The 18,256-nt window shown below is 40.5% G+C and overlaps 1 protein-coding gene across 3 annotated transcripts in view; it reads left to right on the forward strand.

Moving 5' to 3' along the window:
- Positions 1 to 18,256, forward strand: part of ADAMTSL1 (ADAMTS like 1) — a 913,450-nt gene that overhangs the window by 746,764 nt on the left and 148,430 nt on the right. For all 3 annotated transcript variants that reach the window (XM_044271585.1, XM_044271577.1, XM_044271588.1), the window contains 2 exons: positions 2,000 to 2,074; positions 6,857 to 7,014. In XM_044271585.1, coding sequence (XP_044127520.1) covers positions 2,000 to 2,074; positions 6,857 to 7,014 — 233 coding nt within the window. The remainder of the gene's footprint in view (positions 1 to 1,999; positions 2,075 to 6,856; positions 7,015 to 18,256) is intronic.

Raw genomic sequence — 18,256 nt, forward strand, 5'->3', positions numbered from 1 at the left:
TTTATAGCTCCTCCCACCAGCTAGTTACATAGACACTCCCCTATCACTGCCCTTTACACCACCCAGCTAGTTTATAGCTCCTCCCACCAGCTAGTTACATAGACACTCCCCTATCACTGCCCCTAATAACACGCAGCTAGTTTATAGCTTCTCCCACCATATAGTTACATAGACACTCCCCTATCACTGCCCCTAACAACACCCAGCTAGTTTATAGCTTCTCCCACCAGCTAGTTACATAGACACTCCACTATCACTGCCTCTAACACCACCCAGGTAGTTTATAGCTCCTCCCACCAGCTAGTTACATAGACACTCCCCTATCACTGCCCCCAACACCCAGCTAGTTTATAGCTCCTCCTACCAACTAGTTACATAGACACTCCCCTATCACTGCCCCTAACACCCAGCTAGTTTATAGCTCCTCCCACCAGCTAGTTACATAGACACTCCCCTATCACCGCCCCTAACACCCAGCTAGTTTATAGCTCCTCCCACCAGCTAGTGACATAAACACTCCCCTATAACTGCCCCTAACATCACCCAGCTAGTTTATAGCTCCTCCCACCAACTAGTTACATAGACACTCCCCTATCACTGCCCCTAACACTTAGCTAGTTTATAGCTCCTCCCACCAGCTAGTTACATAAACACCCCCTATCACTGCCCCTACCACCCAGCTAGTTTATAGCTCCTCCCACCAGCTACTTACATAGACACTCCCCTATCACTGCCCCTAACAACACCCAGCTAGTTTATAGCCCCTCCTACAAGCTAGTTATATAGACACTCCCCTATCACTGCCCCTAACACCCAGCTAGTTTATAGCTCCTCCTACCAGCTAGTCACATAGACACTCCCCTATCACTGCCCCTAACACCCAGCTAGTTTATAGCCCCTCCTACCAGCTAGTTATATAGACACTCCCCTATCATTGCCCCTATCACTTAGCTAGTTTTTAGCCCCTCACACCAGCTAGTTACAGACTCTCCTTATGGTTTGATAAGTGTATCAGAACTCTACTGTAACTTATATGAAGCTGTGTATCTGCCAGCTGGCCCTGTTTGGGCCTGTGTTTGTAATATAATATGTTTGTATTTACTGGCAGCAAGCAGATAGCTTGTACAGGGCTCGAAATTGATAGAGAAACTACTTTAGAAATTTGCATAATGCTTCATTGTTACTGTGCACATTCCCTAAACTACACTTGGGCAGCCCTTAAAGTGTGTACATTATTGAGTTTTCTGGGAACTGCTAGCACATGAACATCTAGCTATACATGTCGTAAATATGGAAGTATAGCATCACTTGTTATTAAAGGGGTTGTCCAGGTTCAGAGCTGAACCCAAGCATATTCTCTTCCTCCTCCAGGCAGCCCCCTGATATGAGCATCAGAGCATGTTTATGCTCCAGTGCTCTCCCTTGATCTGCACTGGATCACGCAAGGCAAGGGCTTTTTTGTTTATAATAACACATTTCTGAGTGGAGGCTTCCGCCAAGAAGTGTTGCCGGTGATGTCACCGGCTCTGATGGGCGGGCTTTAGCGCTGCCCTAGCCTTTTTACAGACTAGGGCTCACTGCTAGACTGAGTCCTCTTCCTGGCAGCCCTATGGAGAGCCCGGCATGTCACTGGAACTCCATAAAATGCTTTTGCCCAGCACGATTCAGCGCAGGGCAAAGGAGAGCATCAGAGCATGAAATACCCCAATGCTCATAACAGGGGGCAGGCTGGGGAAAATTGTGGGTATGTCCGGGTTCAGCTCTGAACCTGGACAACCCCTTTAACTAATAGACATGTTTTACTGGCTGTAAATAGGAAGTGCATAAAGAAATGTCTGAATCCCACTTTACTCTTCACATTTCTTTTATTCTATTCTTATTATTTATATGGGTCAAATTAACTTGAGATATTGGAATGGTTGGTTTTATCAATTTTCTTTATAAACATATTCTATTTTATTCGTTTTTTATTGACTTTTATTTTTTATTTATTTTCTAGTGGATGACACTGTGGTTGTAATACCCTATGGGAGTAGGCACATCCGGCTGGTTCTTAAGGGCCCTGATCATTTGTGTAAGTATACTAATTGGGGTGGATATTTTTAGCATGTCCAATAATATAGCTCCTCGTTCTGTTAATAGGTAAAGCAAATTATCAAATTATAATGGAGAGGAACGTTTTTTGCCATAATGGATAGATAAACTGGAAAACAGTTTACTGAGGATGTTGCTTTTACAGCAAGTTTAGGGGGAAAAAGGAGCAAAAACACCCAAAACATCAGAACATTCATGTGACTGAAATATAGAAATTATTTCATTTGGTTGTATTAAAGAATTGCTTCCCAGGACAGATCAACTCACTGAAGGATCAGATTACACATGTCAGTACAAGTCTATAGAGAGGAGATGGGGTAGGAATGAGCATGAACTCAACTTCCAAGTGCTTTCTTCACATCTATACAGGTCAGTACTTCTCTGCAATGTCCTCCACAATCATGGAGCTGCTTCTGAGTGAGAAAGTTATGAAGCAGATTATCCTCTACTTTCTGGGTGCACTAAATGAGGGCTTGTCTCCAACGGCCAGATCTGGGAGAACTGCAATCTAAAGACCTAGAATACAGAGTAGAAAACTACTGAAAATGCAAGATACAAGTCATATAATGGACATAATTATTGTTAGGGTACTTTCACACTTGCGTTTTTCTTTTCCGGGATAGAGTTCCGTCCTAGGGGCTCTATACCGGAAAAGAACTGATCAGTTTTATCCCTATGCATTCTGAATGGAGAGTAATCCGTTCAGGATGCATCAGGATGTCTTCAGTTCAGTCGTTTTGACTGATCAGGCAAAAGATAAAACCACAGCATGCTACGGTTTTATCTCCGGCCCAAAAAACTGAAGACTTGCCTGAATGCTGGATCCGGCATTTTTTCTCATAGGAAAGTATTAGTGTCAAAATCCCGGAATGAGGGATCCGTCAGCGCAGACCAGTAAAAATGTGAAAAATGCATTTTTTTGACAAACGGACAGACAGATCCGTTCTTGCAATGCATTTTTAAGACGGATCAGGACGGTGGCTCAGTGGTTAGCACTGTTGCCTTGCAGCGCTGGGGTCCTAGGTTTGAATCCAACCAAGGGCAACATCTGCATGGAGTTTGTATGTTCTCCCCGTGTTTGCGTGGGTTTACTCCAGGTGCTCCGGTTTCCTCCCACCCTCCAAAGACATACTGATAGGGACCTTAGATTGTGAGCCCCATTAGGGACAGTTGGATGATCATGTCTGTAAAGCGCTGCGGAATATAGTAGTGCTATATAAAATAAATAAAATGTGTTTTGCCGCATCCGGCAGGCAGTTTCGGCGACGGAACTGCTTGCCAGATCACTCTGCCGCAAGTGTGAAAGTAGCCTTATTTCTCATGTACACGCACTGTACTACTGTTTAATGCAAAGTTTGTTGAAAGGTTAGGTACGCATTAATAAACAACCGTCTGGAAGATAAAGAATATTGATGATATATTGTAAAGAAATTAATCAAATCCTAAAACTTACTTATGTATCATGAAATCATTTCATATGTTTTACTCTGTTTCACCCTGAACTCTTCTTCATTAGGTATGTACATTTTAATTTAGAATTATTTTCTGCAGTACGCAACCTTGTAACTCACCTCTACAATCCAACTGCAAAATAACATAACACACAGATAATATTACTCTAGTCACTTTATCAATTGGGCATTAAGACACGGTCTTCAATAGTGCATTAATAAAGCACTACTACTAGAGGTCTGTTTCTGAGAAAACCAACTGTTGACCCTTATAGAACACATTTGTTAAACTGTGAGCAACGCTTAAAATGGATGAAATGCTGCATATATGCTGGTGGTAACACTAGGAAAGTGCTTTCTAGTGTTACCTCGTCTGCCAAATTTCAAGGAAACTCTAGGCCTCCAGGGGTTCTGTTCCATATGGATTTTAGCCCTGTGTATCATGGTGGTAGGTGATAATATTTTTTCTGAATATACTTATGTGATTTTAAATGGCTGCCAGAAACCTGTCCAGTCTGTAGGACAAGTTGCCTCTATTTGCAGAGCTTCCAAGGGCGGTGAGGGGGAAGGGCCTCGCTACACACTATGCTTTAACACTTTCATATACTACTCATTGGCAAGCTTTCCTGTCGGGTTGCTCAGCCATGATGGCATAACATAGGCAGGATCACATCATTACCATCTATTGTACAACAGTGTAGTGTGTAGAGAAGCCTTGCCCCCTCACCCTCCTCCTTGATAGCTCTACGACTGGAGGTAACCATCCCTGCTCACATTATCTCATTCCCAGAGAACTCCTTTAAAGTAGACAGAATGAAAAAAAGCAGTTTATGGATGTGTATACAGCCTAGTCTTATAATGCGATCATAAAGTGAAATACAAGAGAGTGGGGAAAGGGTATAACCAAAGCTCCTGAGTCCTTTTGTCACTGAATGAAACTTAAGTACTGTATAGTATATCTGCTAATGGCAGCTGTTAGATTTATGCATTCATTTACTTTTGACATTCTGTAATGGAACATTTTGGAGGGATTAGCACCTTGTAATCACTTGACTGACAGATAACTGTAAGGAAAGTCCTCGGTGCGCCATTAAACTGCATATAACAAACATCATTCAATGGGTAGCTAAAGCGAATCCTATGTTTTGGTGTAATACTATACAATTAATAGGGATTACAATATGTCTTCACTAATAAAATGGGTACAAATTATATACAGAAATGTCAGAGTTAGAAAACCTCTTTAAAATGTCCCATTATGACCACTGTACTTGCCTGTGCAGCCCACTCTATTTGGTTATACAGCTGAACTTCTATATCCTCAGTGATGTTAGGAAATCTAGAGATTACACCAACTATTATTTATCCTTTTCCATAAGGTTTCAACATCTTCACCATCTTCATCCACAATAGCTTTTTTCACACACTGCATCACCTTTTCTATTGGCCCTGTCCTTTCGATAGAGTGTAAAACCCTGAATATTAACAGCCCAGTCATGTGAAGGGTCCAGCCATGTCTCAGCCTCACCAACTACATCTATGTGTTCCTCTGGTGCAATGGACTCCAGCTCCCCCATCCTGCTAGCTAGGCTTCTGGATTTTGTTAACATGAATTTTAAGTTCCATATTCAGTCCATGAAATGTGAATTCTTGAGATTTTGTTGGTACCTTAGTTTTTCTTCACTCTTCTTTGTACCACTTCCTATTCTGCATTATGTTCCCCTTCTCATACCTAAATATTCCTCCACCCCTGCTAGAAGTCTACCCTTAGCATAGCAGACCCCCTTCTATTTTGGTGAAACCATCCTTGGAATACAGTTTGTGCCCCATCTATGTTGTTCTTCAGTTTTCTGGAGCAATTAAACCATAAAGGCCTGATTCTAGCATTTTCTTCGGAACATTTCATGTTGAGATGTGACTGGTACTTGATCTCTGTAAAGCATTTATGTAGGCTTGAATCTGAGTTGCTGTTAATTAGCGGTTTCTGGGGCTGGTAACTCTAATGAACTAATCCACTGCAGCAGAGGTAACTCTTGGTCTTCCTTTCCTGGGCTGATCGTCATGAGAACCAGTTTCATCATGGTGTTTGATGGTGTTCATGACTGCACTTGAGTATACCTTCAAAGTTTTGGAAATTTTCCAGATTGACTGACCTTCACATCTTAAAGTAATGATGGACTGCCATTAATCTCTACCTAGTTGAGTGGTTCTTGCCATGATGTGGATTAGAACAGTAGTAGAATAGAGCATAACACTACATGGAACTCTGTACTGTGGAACTGTGGCAGGGCTCCATAAGAACATAATTTAATCCTCATAGACTCCATAGATGATTGCTTGTTAAGTATAAAAAAAAAATAATGTTTTTAAAAATATTTTAAAAAATGTAAAAAAAAATATTCTAATCACTCCCCTTTCCCTAAAATCAAATCAAACTACATAAACAGTGAACAAAATAAACATCATAGGCATCATTGCGTACAAAAACGCTCATACTATCAAATTATAAAAATATTTATCCCATATGACAAAGGCAAAACGGAAAAAAAAGTCAAAATGGATGACTTTTGATTGATTCACCTACCATAAGAAAATGAATAAAAAGTGATTAAAAACATATACACACCCCAAAATGGTATCAGTGAAAAAGTATCAGATGGACCCGCAAAAAAATAGCCCTTATCCAGCTCCATACACATACTGTAACTACAAAAAAGTTATAGAATATGGCGACGAAAAGAAAAAAGTAATTTTTTTCAAGGATGGTTTTTTTGTATTAAAACACAGGAAAAACAATGTGATATTGCCATAATCATACTGACCCGGAGAATGAAAGTAAAATGTCAGTTTTACTACATAGGGAATGCCATAAAAATAAAACGCATATCACCCCATTTGTGATTTTTTTTTCCAGCTCCCTTCTACATCGTATGCAATATTAAATGGTGGCATTAGAAATTGGAACAAAAAATAAAAAAGTTTTCAACCCAGAAACGCAGGGAGTGAAAAATGAAAACGCAAAAATGATTAAACCTCCAGAGCTAAAAGGGTTAACATTTTTTTTGATTACTACTTAATTCCATATGTGTGTAGCACATTTTGACACACATAAAATAATATAATATTCAGTAGCAAATTGGTCTAGCAGATTTAATTTTGAGACTGGATACATTGGGTCATTGTCATAGGGAACAGTCCTTTGCCAATAAGGCACATCAATTTCAGGTTTTAACTGTAGATTTCATTAGTGTGGCTAGATACAGTCTACTCTAGATCAACAATTTATCATTATTCTATCTAATGTTTTTTAGACTTGGAAACTAAGACTCTTCAAGGTGTAAAAGGTGAGAATAGCCTAAGCAGCACAGGCTCATTTCTTGTGGACAACACTACTGTGGACTTTCAAAGGTTTTCTGACAAAGAAATTCTTCGGATGGCTGGTCCCCTTTCTGCAGACTTCTCTGTAAAGGTAAGCTAGAAATAACAAGTGTGTAAGATTCTCAGCAGCATGGGATGTTTTCCTAATTTTTATGTACCATGACAGGTCACCAGGAACCAGTCATGTCTGTTCTACTCAACCTATACAGATGTGTCCTCCCTTAATTATCCATTTGGCTGGACATGACCTGGTATGTGTGTCATGACCTGGCCAGCTTTTCAAAACAACATGTTTTTTTAGATATTTTTTTAATGAAGTATCTATCCTATATGTGTATGAGTGTGTTGTGAATTACATCCTCTCTAGTGTTTTGATAGAATGTTGTATTGAGTTGTTTTCAGGAGAGATTTGACTTCTTAACCAAAATTTATCTAAGTTAAAGAGGACCTTTCATCGGTCCAAACATTGTGAACTAAGTATCATGACATATACAGCGGCGCCCAGGGATCTCACTGCGCTTACTATTATCCCTGGATGCCGCTCCGTTCTCCAATTATGTTCGGGGACTTGGTTATAGTAGAAGGAGACTGCCCTTGTTCTCCTGGGTGTCTTCTTCTCCTAGGCTGTAGCGCTGGCCAATGGCAGCGCAGAGTTAACAGCCTGGGAGAAAAAAAACTCCCAGGCTGTGAGCCCTGCGCTGTGATTGGCCAGCGCTACATCCTGGGAGAAGGAGACGCCCAGGAGAACAAGGGCAGTCTCCGCCTACTATAACCAAGTCCCCGAACATAACGGGAGAACGGAGCGGTGCCCAGGGATAATAGTAAGCGCAGTGAGATCCCTGGGCGCCGCTGTATATGTCATGATACTTAGTTCACAATGTTTGGACTGATGAAAGGTCCTCTTTAAAGGTGGACACATCTATGCCTTTAAAACAGTCTCTATTTTGTAAAGAACAGAACAGTTTTACTAATGCTATCTTATATTGTCAGTAAAAATGTATGGCCCCATCCCAGTCCTATTAGTCCATTGTCAGCGGAACCTGATGGAGGAGTTTGAAGAGCTAGCAAGGTAGTAATACATTTTTCAAATCCACCTAACCACAGCCACTTTTCTGGACACTTCACCAAAGTTTTCAGTGAGAATCAAAAACATCTGAAAGCATTAAAGGGATAGTCTGAGATAAGTAAAAATCATGGACAAGCCCTAAAATGGCATTAAATGAAATACAAACATTATGTACTCCCCATTTCTATTCTTTAGATCTATTCTCTGTGGTCCTAGTCTAGTTCTCCGGGATATGGCAAATCACAGCAGCCAACTACTGTCCTCAGCAGTCTGCCACTAAGAACAGGGAATAATTGCAGTGGTGACTTGCTGTTTCCCAGCACAACACTGTAGACACTGTGACATGAACAGAGACATGCAGACTGCTGAGGTCAGTGTCTGGCTGCAGCGGTCACTTGCTGTATCCTGGCACATTGCCACTGCTGTTTGTAGACAAATAGCAGCAGGGGAACCAGACCAGTGGCACAAAAAATGGCACTGATGAAGAAAAGAGAGTATATATTTTTTATTTATTTAAAGCCAACGTAGGGCTTGTCCACCAGGGTTAATCTGTTCCAGTATTTATAATTCTGGATGATTGCAATGTTTATTAGCTGTTTGCTGTGACAGTGTTCAGGTGAGGTTCAAAAGTACATCAATCTAGTCTATTTTATTATAAGATCAATGTGTCAGGGTCCAATTATTTCAGTCTCCTGTCTGCCAACACGACTATACCGATGGTCTAGCTCCAATTTTGATTCTAGATTCTAGAATAACGGGTCCAAATATGGAAAGAAACGAACTGATAGCATCAGGACCTTTGCTGAAGCATTTGAAACTTATCTTTGAACTACGCTGAAAACAGGGTAAAATAAATGACATTTCCCTGTGTATTTTGTCAGGATCGGCTTATGTCATTTAACTCCTTGGCGACCTTTAAAACCTTTAGAGATCACCACTTTAAAGATGGTGCCCTCTCGCACATGCAGCGGTGCCATAGCCGCTAGGTTTCTGCTGTTTCAAACAGCAGAGACCTGCGGTGAATGCATGTGATCAGCCCTACGGCTGATCGCATACATTTAACAGCTCAGATGCCGTGGTCATATGTGACCACGGCATCTGAGCGGTCTAGAAGCAGGAGCCACGCGCTCCCATGCCCATAACAGCGTTCGTCAGCTGAGATTGTGGAAGCTGTTAATAGCCCGAAGCTTCAAGCAGACTTTGGCAGTTATTACTAGAATATACCAATACAGGCCAATAGGGGGCAGCATTGTATTGTTATATTGTAAATGAAGTGTTCTATGATGGCTAAATAGTCATCACAGAACACAATGGGCAATGTAATGATTACCAGTTATTGTCACCCAGGGTGACAAAAAAATAAGTTTTTAAAAATATAAGAAAAAAAAGGGAAAAGAATATGAAAGTTCAAATCACCTCCCTTTCGGCAAAATCAAAACAAAAAGACATAAGCAATAAAAAAATACACATCATGGACACCTGCTACACACACAGGAATCGACGTATGGTTCTGGAAAGGCGGGGAATGAAAAACCAAAATGCAAAAACAGAGAATCATCTAAGGGTTAATATAAACCTATGCATTGAATGTAGAGCTTAGTTTAATATTTGAGCCTGAACGATATGTCTTCCTATGTACTATTGTAGCCGAGAAATTATCATTTTAGTGATTCACTAAAGCTTAGCTGATGAAGGCTTTTCGGAAACATGTTGGGTAGCAATGAGCAAATAGACTTGTATGAATTCGTTCATCTGAACAAATTTGACTCCTGTGAGGGAACATACCTACAGCTGTTGATGCTCCCGTGGCCTCTAAATTACGCCTCTAAAGACCTCTAAAGTGGCCTCTAAAGACGGCACATCTAGCCTGACTCTGAAAAACTAACGCAGTCATGTGTATTTCATGAGTCGCTAAATAAATTTTAGTGGCGCATGAACAGTTACTGATTTATTATTGGAGGCAAACTCGAAGGCACAAGATTGTACGATCCACACAAGATATCTGGCCCTGTCAATCAATGGCAAAGTGGAGATTTGTCTGTAGAAGGACAGCCCTTCCCAGACTCAAAATTCATGCAGGTGAACAAATTGGTTTGTAGAAGTCGATTCGAGCACCCCATTTTGGGATAAAGAACCGTCTGCATGAGGTCAATGCAGATATTTCGTCTGAAATTAACATTGAATGATCAGTCCTAAACAATTCTTACTGAAACATGTGATATGGCTGCATATATTTATCAATTAGCTCTTCGGCGAAGGCATCAATAGGCACATTGAATTTTCCCTCAATTTGCACTGTGCTGATGGATGAAACAGTACCTTATTAAGTATACGTAAGGTCTTCTAAAACATACTGCTGTAATACATGCCTGCTTTAAGAAGCACAGGAAAAGTATAGCTTTTGGGAAATCTCAATAAAATGAAAGCTTTTTTAGGAAGGTCATAAAGACCTTGGGAGGCCGTCAGCCACAAAATTGTGAATGTTGCATTGAATCCAAGATTTGTCTTTGCTATCAAGGGATCCAGAGTCACTAGGTGTGCAGTCTATAACAAGTAATTCATTATTACCATAATATTTATTTCATATATGATCTACTAATATAAATATAAATTGTGAATGTCCTATATAACTATTTCACTTATATCAAGCTTTTTGTGGAGGGGGGGGGGGGGGGGGAATTCAGCTTTTGGTCACCTTTTAATGTTTCTGTTTAAAAGATTTTGATCCATTGCCAGTTGCTCAAAATTCTTCAGATTTTTGAACCATTTACTCTCCGACATCTGCTGCCTCATTACAGAGCTTATTTATTTTACTGTAGAAACAAGGTGGAAATTCCCATTTTTGTAATGCTTCCTGTGAAACGGAGACAAAAGAAATACATGTTTTGTGTCAAACAAAAATTAGTTAATTTCATACTGTACCTTGGTCTTTACCCATAACCATAATAGAGAGCCCTGCTGTTACTGCTCAGGAAGGAACCCCTGATGTGACTAACGTGAGAGTTGGGAAGAACCCTGGTGAGAATATAGGGGGAGGGCGAAAGCCCTGCTATGCCTAGTGTGCGAAGGGAAGACATCCTCACGTGACTAATGTAGTAATGGGGAAAGCCCTGCTATAGCCCTGATGGGGAATGGAGAGGCACTATTATAACTACAGGTCAGATGTCCATCTTCCTGTATGATCTGCTGCTGTTGAGGGATTTTCTGTGTTGGTGATTGGACCTGTAGAACGTCATTACGCTGATTTTCTCCTTCATTAATAGCTCAACTGATATCTATTATAATGGGGGATGTTAAACAGTCCTGGTAATTTCAGAACTCTTTGCAAAGTACATACTATTTCATACGCGTATGGAGAATGATGCTAAGATATAGATGCAGCACACACTAAACTGTAAACTGTGACATGTTTTCGATGTTTTATGACTCCTGCTGTCCCATCCTGATCTATTTGCTGTTTCAGTCATTCTGCTATGTCCACAATATCTGTACATGAACTACCTAATTATTTGCTATCTGAAAAAGCTGTTAAAATACAGCCCATCTTTTGCCTATTACATAAAGATACTCCTTAAAGGGATTCTGTCATCAGATTTTACCCCTATAACCTAAACATATGCTCATGTCCAGACTAATAAGAAAAATCCTAAGCTGGCCTTATTAAACCTCACTGTGGCTCTATTTGCCCAAAAAACAGGTTTTTATAACCTGTCAATCACTTACTTAAGGTGCCCAAGGGGAGGTCCGTTAATACAGGGTGCCCGTCCGCAACCCTCGCCGTCCGGTGCCCAGCGCCGCCTTCCCTGTCTTCAGCGCCGCCTTCTACAGCTCAGCGCTGCCTCCGCAATCCTCCCCGTCCCTCTGCCAGATCCCACGTCTGCGCACTAGGCTCAGCCCTATGCGCCCGTGCGCACTAGGCTCAACCCTGATATGACCTGCAGATTGGCTGAGCCTAGTGCGCAGGCGCGGGATCTGGAAGAGGGACTGGGCGGATTGCGGAGGCGGCGCTGATCATACTGCCTGGTGGGGTTGATCATGCTAATTAAAAGGATACCTTTCTTTTGTCTGTATGGTGAACAGCTGCAGAGGCATCTACATATGCAAATGAGCAAGTTTGAGCACCAAGGGCCAGCCACAGCCCTTGGAGCACAGCTTTTGTAAAGCCCCTCTGCTGCACGCACAGGGGAGGGGGAGTGTGCAGAGCACAGGGGTTTTACAAAAGCAGTGTTCCAGGGGCTGTGGCTGGCTGTACAACTGTTAAAAATACAGACAAAATCCTTTTAATCAGCGTGATTAACCCTACCAGGCTGTATGCCTGGTTTAATAGGGTTGATCATGCTGACAGATGCTCTTTAAGGATTGCATTACCTATTAATATAAAGTAAGCTAATATAGTAATACTGTATCCCACGGCATATACGTTCTTCTCTGCCCACTGCCCATGTGCTATATTCTTTGGGAATTATCTTTGCCGCATAGTGGTTCCAAACCTTGTGCAGCAGGGCTATTCAGCCCCTTTTTGGAGTAGGGCACATTCTTGGATGGAGAGAGCTCAATATATGTTTTTTTTTATGTCCACATTTGTCAGAACATGATATACGAACACTTTGATGATACTTCATACTTCATGCTGCCATATCATGCTAGGGGATAGATATATCATTTTAGAGAAATAATTATGATATGGAATATTGTATAAGAAATATACCTATTTTTACATTTTCATGATTTGCATTCTCATGTAAAGTATTTTCCTGGATAATATTTAATAGTGATGAGCGGCAGGGGCAATATTCGAATTTGCAATATTTTGTGAATATTTGGTAGAATATTCGTCATATATTCGCGAATTTGAGATTATTTTCTTGTTTGTGAAAAATCAGCAATGTAATATTCGCATAATACGCGCAAAATACAGGTGTGGGTCACTATAGCTACAAGCTGCTAGAAGTTTCCTGAGACTGGAGAAAATGGTTGGCACGGCAGAACATTACATCTAATGATGCGAATATATTGGCGCAATACATGCATTTTCACATTTTAACAGGTCTGATTACTTATTAGTGATTGGTGCACCAAGTATTGTTGTGAACTTGTGACATCACAGCACTATGTATGTATGTATGTATGTATGTAGCATAGATACATACATACACACAGCACTATGTCTGTAGCATGTATGTATGGACAGCATACACTACACTATATCAGGATATAACCTACACTGACTATCTCCCACTAACTATCTCTATTATATATATTAGTTATATGTCATATGTTATATGTCACTTGACTTGAAAAAGGTTCTGTGAGAGAACCGAAACGTTGTCTTTGCTGACATGTGTGAATAAATTGCACATTTTTCTACTTTAAGGAGTGCCGCGGATTTTTCTGTGTTATTTATATATACAGACGTGGACAAAATTGTTGGTACCCTTTGGTCAATGAAAGAAAAAGTCACAATGGTCACAGAAATAACTTTAATCTGACAAAAGTAATAATAAATTAAAATTCTATAAATGTTAACCAATGAAAGTCAGACATTGTTTTTCAACCATGCTTCAACAGAATTATGTAAAAAAATAAACTCATGAAACAGGCATGGACAAAAATGATGGTACCCCTAACTTAATATTTTGTTGCGCAACCTTTTGAGGCAATCACTGCAATCAAACGCTTCCTGTAACTGTCAATGAGACATCTGCACCTCTCAGCAGGTATTTTGGCCCACTCCTCATGAGCAAACTGCTCCAGTTGTGTCCGGTTTGAAGGGTGCCTTTTCCAGACTGCATGTTTCAGCTCCTTCCAAAGATGCTCAATAGGATTGAGGTCAGGGCTCATAGAAGGCCACTTTAGAATAGTCCAATTTTTTCCTCTTAGCCATTCTTGGGTGTTTTTAGCGGTGTGTTTTGGGTCATTGTCCTGTTGCAAGACCCATGACCTGCGACTGAGACCAAGCTTTCTGACACTGGCTAGTACATTTCTCTCTAGAATTCCTTGATAGTCTTGAGATTTCATTGTACCCTGCACAGATTCAAGACACCCTGTGCCAGACGCAGCAAAGCAGCCCCAGAACATAACAGAGCCTCCTCCATGTTTCACAGTAGGGACAGTGTTCTTTTCTTGATATGCTTCATTTTTTCGTCTGTGAACATACAGCTGATGTGCCTTGGCAAAAACTTCGATTTTTGTCTCATCTGTCCACAGGACATTCTCCCAGAAGCTTTGTGGCTTGTCAACATGTAGTTTGGCATATTCCAGTCTTGCTTTTTTATGATTCGTTTTCAACAATGGTGTCCTCCTTGGTCGTCTCCCATGTAGTCCACTTTGGCTCAAACAACGACGGATGGTGCGATCTGACACTGATGTTCCTTGAGCATGAAGTTCACCTTGAATCTCTTTAGAAGTCTTTCTAGGCTCTTTTGTTACCATTCGGATTATCCGTCTCTTAGATTTGTCATCAATTTTCCTCCTGCGGCCACGTCCAGGGAGGTTGGCTACAGTCCCATGGATCTTAAACTTATGAATAATATGTGCAACTGTACTCACAGGAACATCTAGTTGCTTGGAGATGGTCTTATAGCCTTTACCTTTAACATGCTTGTCTATAATTTTCTTTCTGATCTCTTGAGACAGCTCTTTCCTTTGCTTCCTCTGGTCCATGTCGAGTGTGGTACACACCATATCACCAAACAACACAGTGATTACCTGGAGCCATATATATAGGCCCAATGGCTGATTACAAGGTTGTAGACACCTGTGATGCTAATTAGTGGACACACCTTGAATTAACATGTCCCTTTGGTCACATTATGTTCTGTGTTTTCTAGGGGTACCATCATTTTTGTCCATGCCTGTTTCATGAGTTTATTTTTTTACATAATTCTGTTGAAGCATGGTTGAAAAACAATGTCTGACTTTCATTGGTTAACATTTATAGAATTTTAATTTATTATTACTTTTGTCAGATTAAAGTTATTTCTGTGACCATTGTGACTTTTTCTTTCATTGACCAAAGGGTACCAACAATTTTGTCCACGTCTGTATATATATGTATATATATATATATATAAGCTAACTAACTATCTATCTAATGTAATGACACAGTAAAGCACAGAGCACAGCAATGACACTACTGTCTCTCTCAGAACTGCATAAATCTACAGAAAATGGCTGCCGGGAGGTTCTTATATAGTAAGGGGCAGGCAACTTTCCTATTAGGACATTGCAGCCTTCTCATTGGCCCAGAAGCAAGAAGGGAGGTTACTGATGAAAACAAAATCTAGAATATTCCAAATTCCAAATATATGTCACTATATTCTAAATATTCGCGAATTCTCAAAGTGCCGACACTTAATATTCGCTATTCGAATAAAACACTAATATTTAAGTGCATCAACCCATACTACTAGTATTTACTGTAAATTTGCAGCAGCAATAGCATATTTATGGCTGTGTCAGTTGATTCAAGCACTTTCTGTGATCTTAGATGATTATGAGGAATTGTGAGATTCCCCTCCAAGAACACTTTAATATTTTTCTATGCAAATTTCCATTGGAATGTTCCTGTTGTGGGCAGCATGAGCTGGAAGTGCCTGGCCAGCAGGAGGTAGAAAAATAAACTCTTGCAGCTGGCACGGAAGGATCCAATCAGTTAATTAAAGAGATGCTCTATTATTAACCACTTTTGGTTACCATAAACTCTGTTTCTTATATTCATGATATTACTGGATTCGAGCTGCCATATACGGCAGTTATACCAATGTTCACTAGTCTAGACAGTCAAGTGTGCACGTACAGATACTTTTATCCTATACATGATATTTTGGAGTTAGTCTATTCCGACATTGCTCTCCTTCACATGGTCATTGTTTAGTCAGTATTTTTCATCAGTATTTGTAAGCCAAAACCAAGAGTAGAACCTACAAAGAACAATGATAATGTCAAGCTTTGTGACACTGTGTCTTGGACACACTCCTGGCTTTGGCTTACAAATATATTGATGAAAAATACTGACCAAATCCCGACCACGTGAAGGTGGCCTAAGGCTGCTTATTTCCTTTGCAGTAAAAAGGAGAAACACATCAGAGTTGCTGCAAATTTTGGTTCAATCATCAGATAATAATGGTGGTTAAAGTGATCATGGGCTCATTAAATAATCCATCAGTAATAAGATTACAGTGTAGGGAAATCAGCAACCGCGGAGGTGATCCCAGTAGATGAGGGGTATACCTTTCTATGTATAGTTAGTTTGTCATTGAGGAAAAATAATACCTCATGTCACACTACCACCAAAAAAAAGTCCAGTAAATGTGTGTGATACATGAATATTGGATAATGCTAAAACTTTTCTTTTGATTTAATCACTTATAACTGTCATTTCAGTTTAAAGAGTCTTCATAGCAAATCTGTGACTGAGTGTTGCTAAAAAGAGTCTGTCTTCAGTCTTCGGCATATTACTGAGCGCTGAAGATGCCTGTGTGTAATAAGTCAGATAGGGAGGGTGGTGGATCGTGATAGGGCACATGCCCACAGGTAGAGACAAGAGGCAGGCTGGAAGCCTCTGTAGGTTACACACAGGTGTCTTCAGAGCTCAACAGAACAGACTCTTCTTAGCCACACTCAGTTACAGCTTTGCCAAAAAAGACTCTTTCAACCCTGCTTTCTAGCACAAAGAAACATCTTTCCCTAATAAAGTACATTACAAAAATGTTTAATTTCCCTGAAGGGTACACTTTAAGAGCCACTTTAAGTTAAAAAAAATAAAAATCCAACAGGGTTCTGCACATGGACTTAAAAACTTATGTACATAAACTGTATATTTATATACTATAGATAGAGGCAGATGGCAGGATCCACTCAAACACACTGTTAACTAGAGGGATGTAACTGAATTTCACATTACTTCTATATATGTTGCCCTCAGAACCACTTATGGCTTGAATTTATTTCTTTTTTATAAGCTCAAAACTCAGAATGTCTAAATGCCATTGTCCAGCCTCATGAGTAAGCCAGTATCATGGCAAAACTGCCTATTGAAAGAGTATGTAAATAACAATTTATGAATGCCCATGCCACAACACTGCCAGATATTTAGCTCAAAGTGACTCTTAAGTGATTAAAAAAGTGAATTTTTATTGAAAGACATATTCATGTATCGCACGTATTCATTGCATTTTTTTAGGCAGTGTGAAATTTAGTATTTTGCATCAATTGCCAACATGTGATTAAGAATTTTCTATAGGCACTCGGTGGGGCTCTCAATATTATATAGGTAGCTTTGAGCGAAAAAAAGCAAAACAAATTGCCTTTGATCAGAATTTCAGGAAAAATTTGATTTGCCGCAAAGCCAAATTTGATTGCACTTTGTGGTACTAAATCAATTTTTCTTGAGATTTCAGTAAAAAAAAAAAAAAAAACATCCTCACTTCATCTATTTGTGCGTGGAGAGGCCATCGTGGCCATCTTGATTGCAGAAACTGAAACCGTCACCAGCCAGTGTGATGACGTCACCGCGCAGGATTTTGTGCAGTGTCTGCAATCAAGATGGTCATGACTAGAGTTGAGCGAACACCTGGATGTTCGGGTTCGAGAAGTTCGGCCGAACATCCCGGAAATGTTCGGGTTCGGGATCCGAACCCGATCCGAACTTCGTCCCGAACCCGAACCCCATTGAAGTCAATGGGGACCCGAACTTTTCGGCACTAAAAAGGCTGTAAAACAGCCCAGGAAAGAGCTAGAGGGCTGCAAAAGGCAGCAACATGTAGGTAAATCCCCTGCAAACAAATGTGGATAGGGAAATGAATTAAAATAAAAATTAAATAAATAAAAATTAACCAAAATCAATTGGAGAGAGGTTCCATAGCAGAGAATCTGGCTTCCCGTCACCCACCACTGGAACAGTCCATTCTCAGATATTTAGGCCCCGGCACCCAGGCAGAGGAGAGAGGTCCCGTAACAGAGAATCTGGCTTCATGTCAGCAGAGAATTAGTCTGCATGTCATAGCAGAGAATGAGGCTTCACGTCAGCCACCACTGCAACAGTCCATTGGCATATATTTAGGCCCAGCACCCAGGCAGAGGAGGGAGGTCCCGTAACAGAGAATCTGTCTTCATGTCAGCAGAGAATTAGTCTGCATGTCATAGCAGAGAATGAGGCTTCACGTCAGCCACCACTGCAACAGTCCATTGGCATATATTTAGGCCCAGCACACACACAGGCAGAGGAGAGAGGTCCCGTAACAGAGAATCTGGCTTCATGTCAGCA

This window comes from Bufo gargarizans, chromosome 1 (genome assembly GCF_014858855.1).
Source record: "Bufo gargarizans isolate SCDJY-AF-19 chromosome 1, ASM1485885v1, whole genome shotgun sequence".
NCBI classification, from domain to species: domain Eukaryota; kingdom Metazoa; phylum Chordata; class Amphibia; order Anura; family Bufonidae; genus Bufo; species Bufo gargarizans.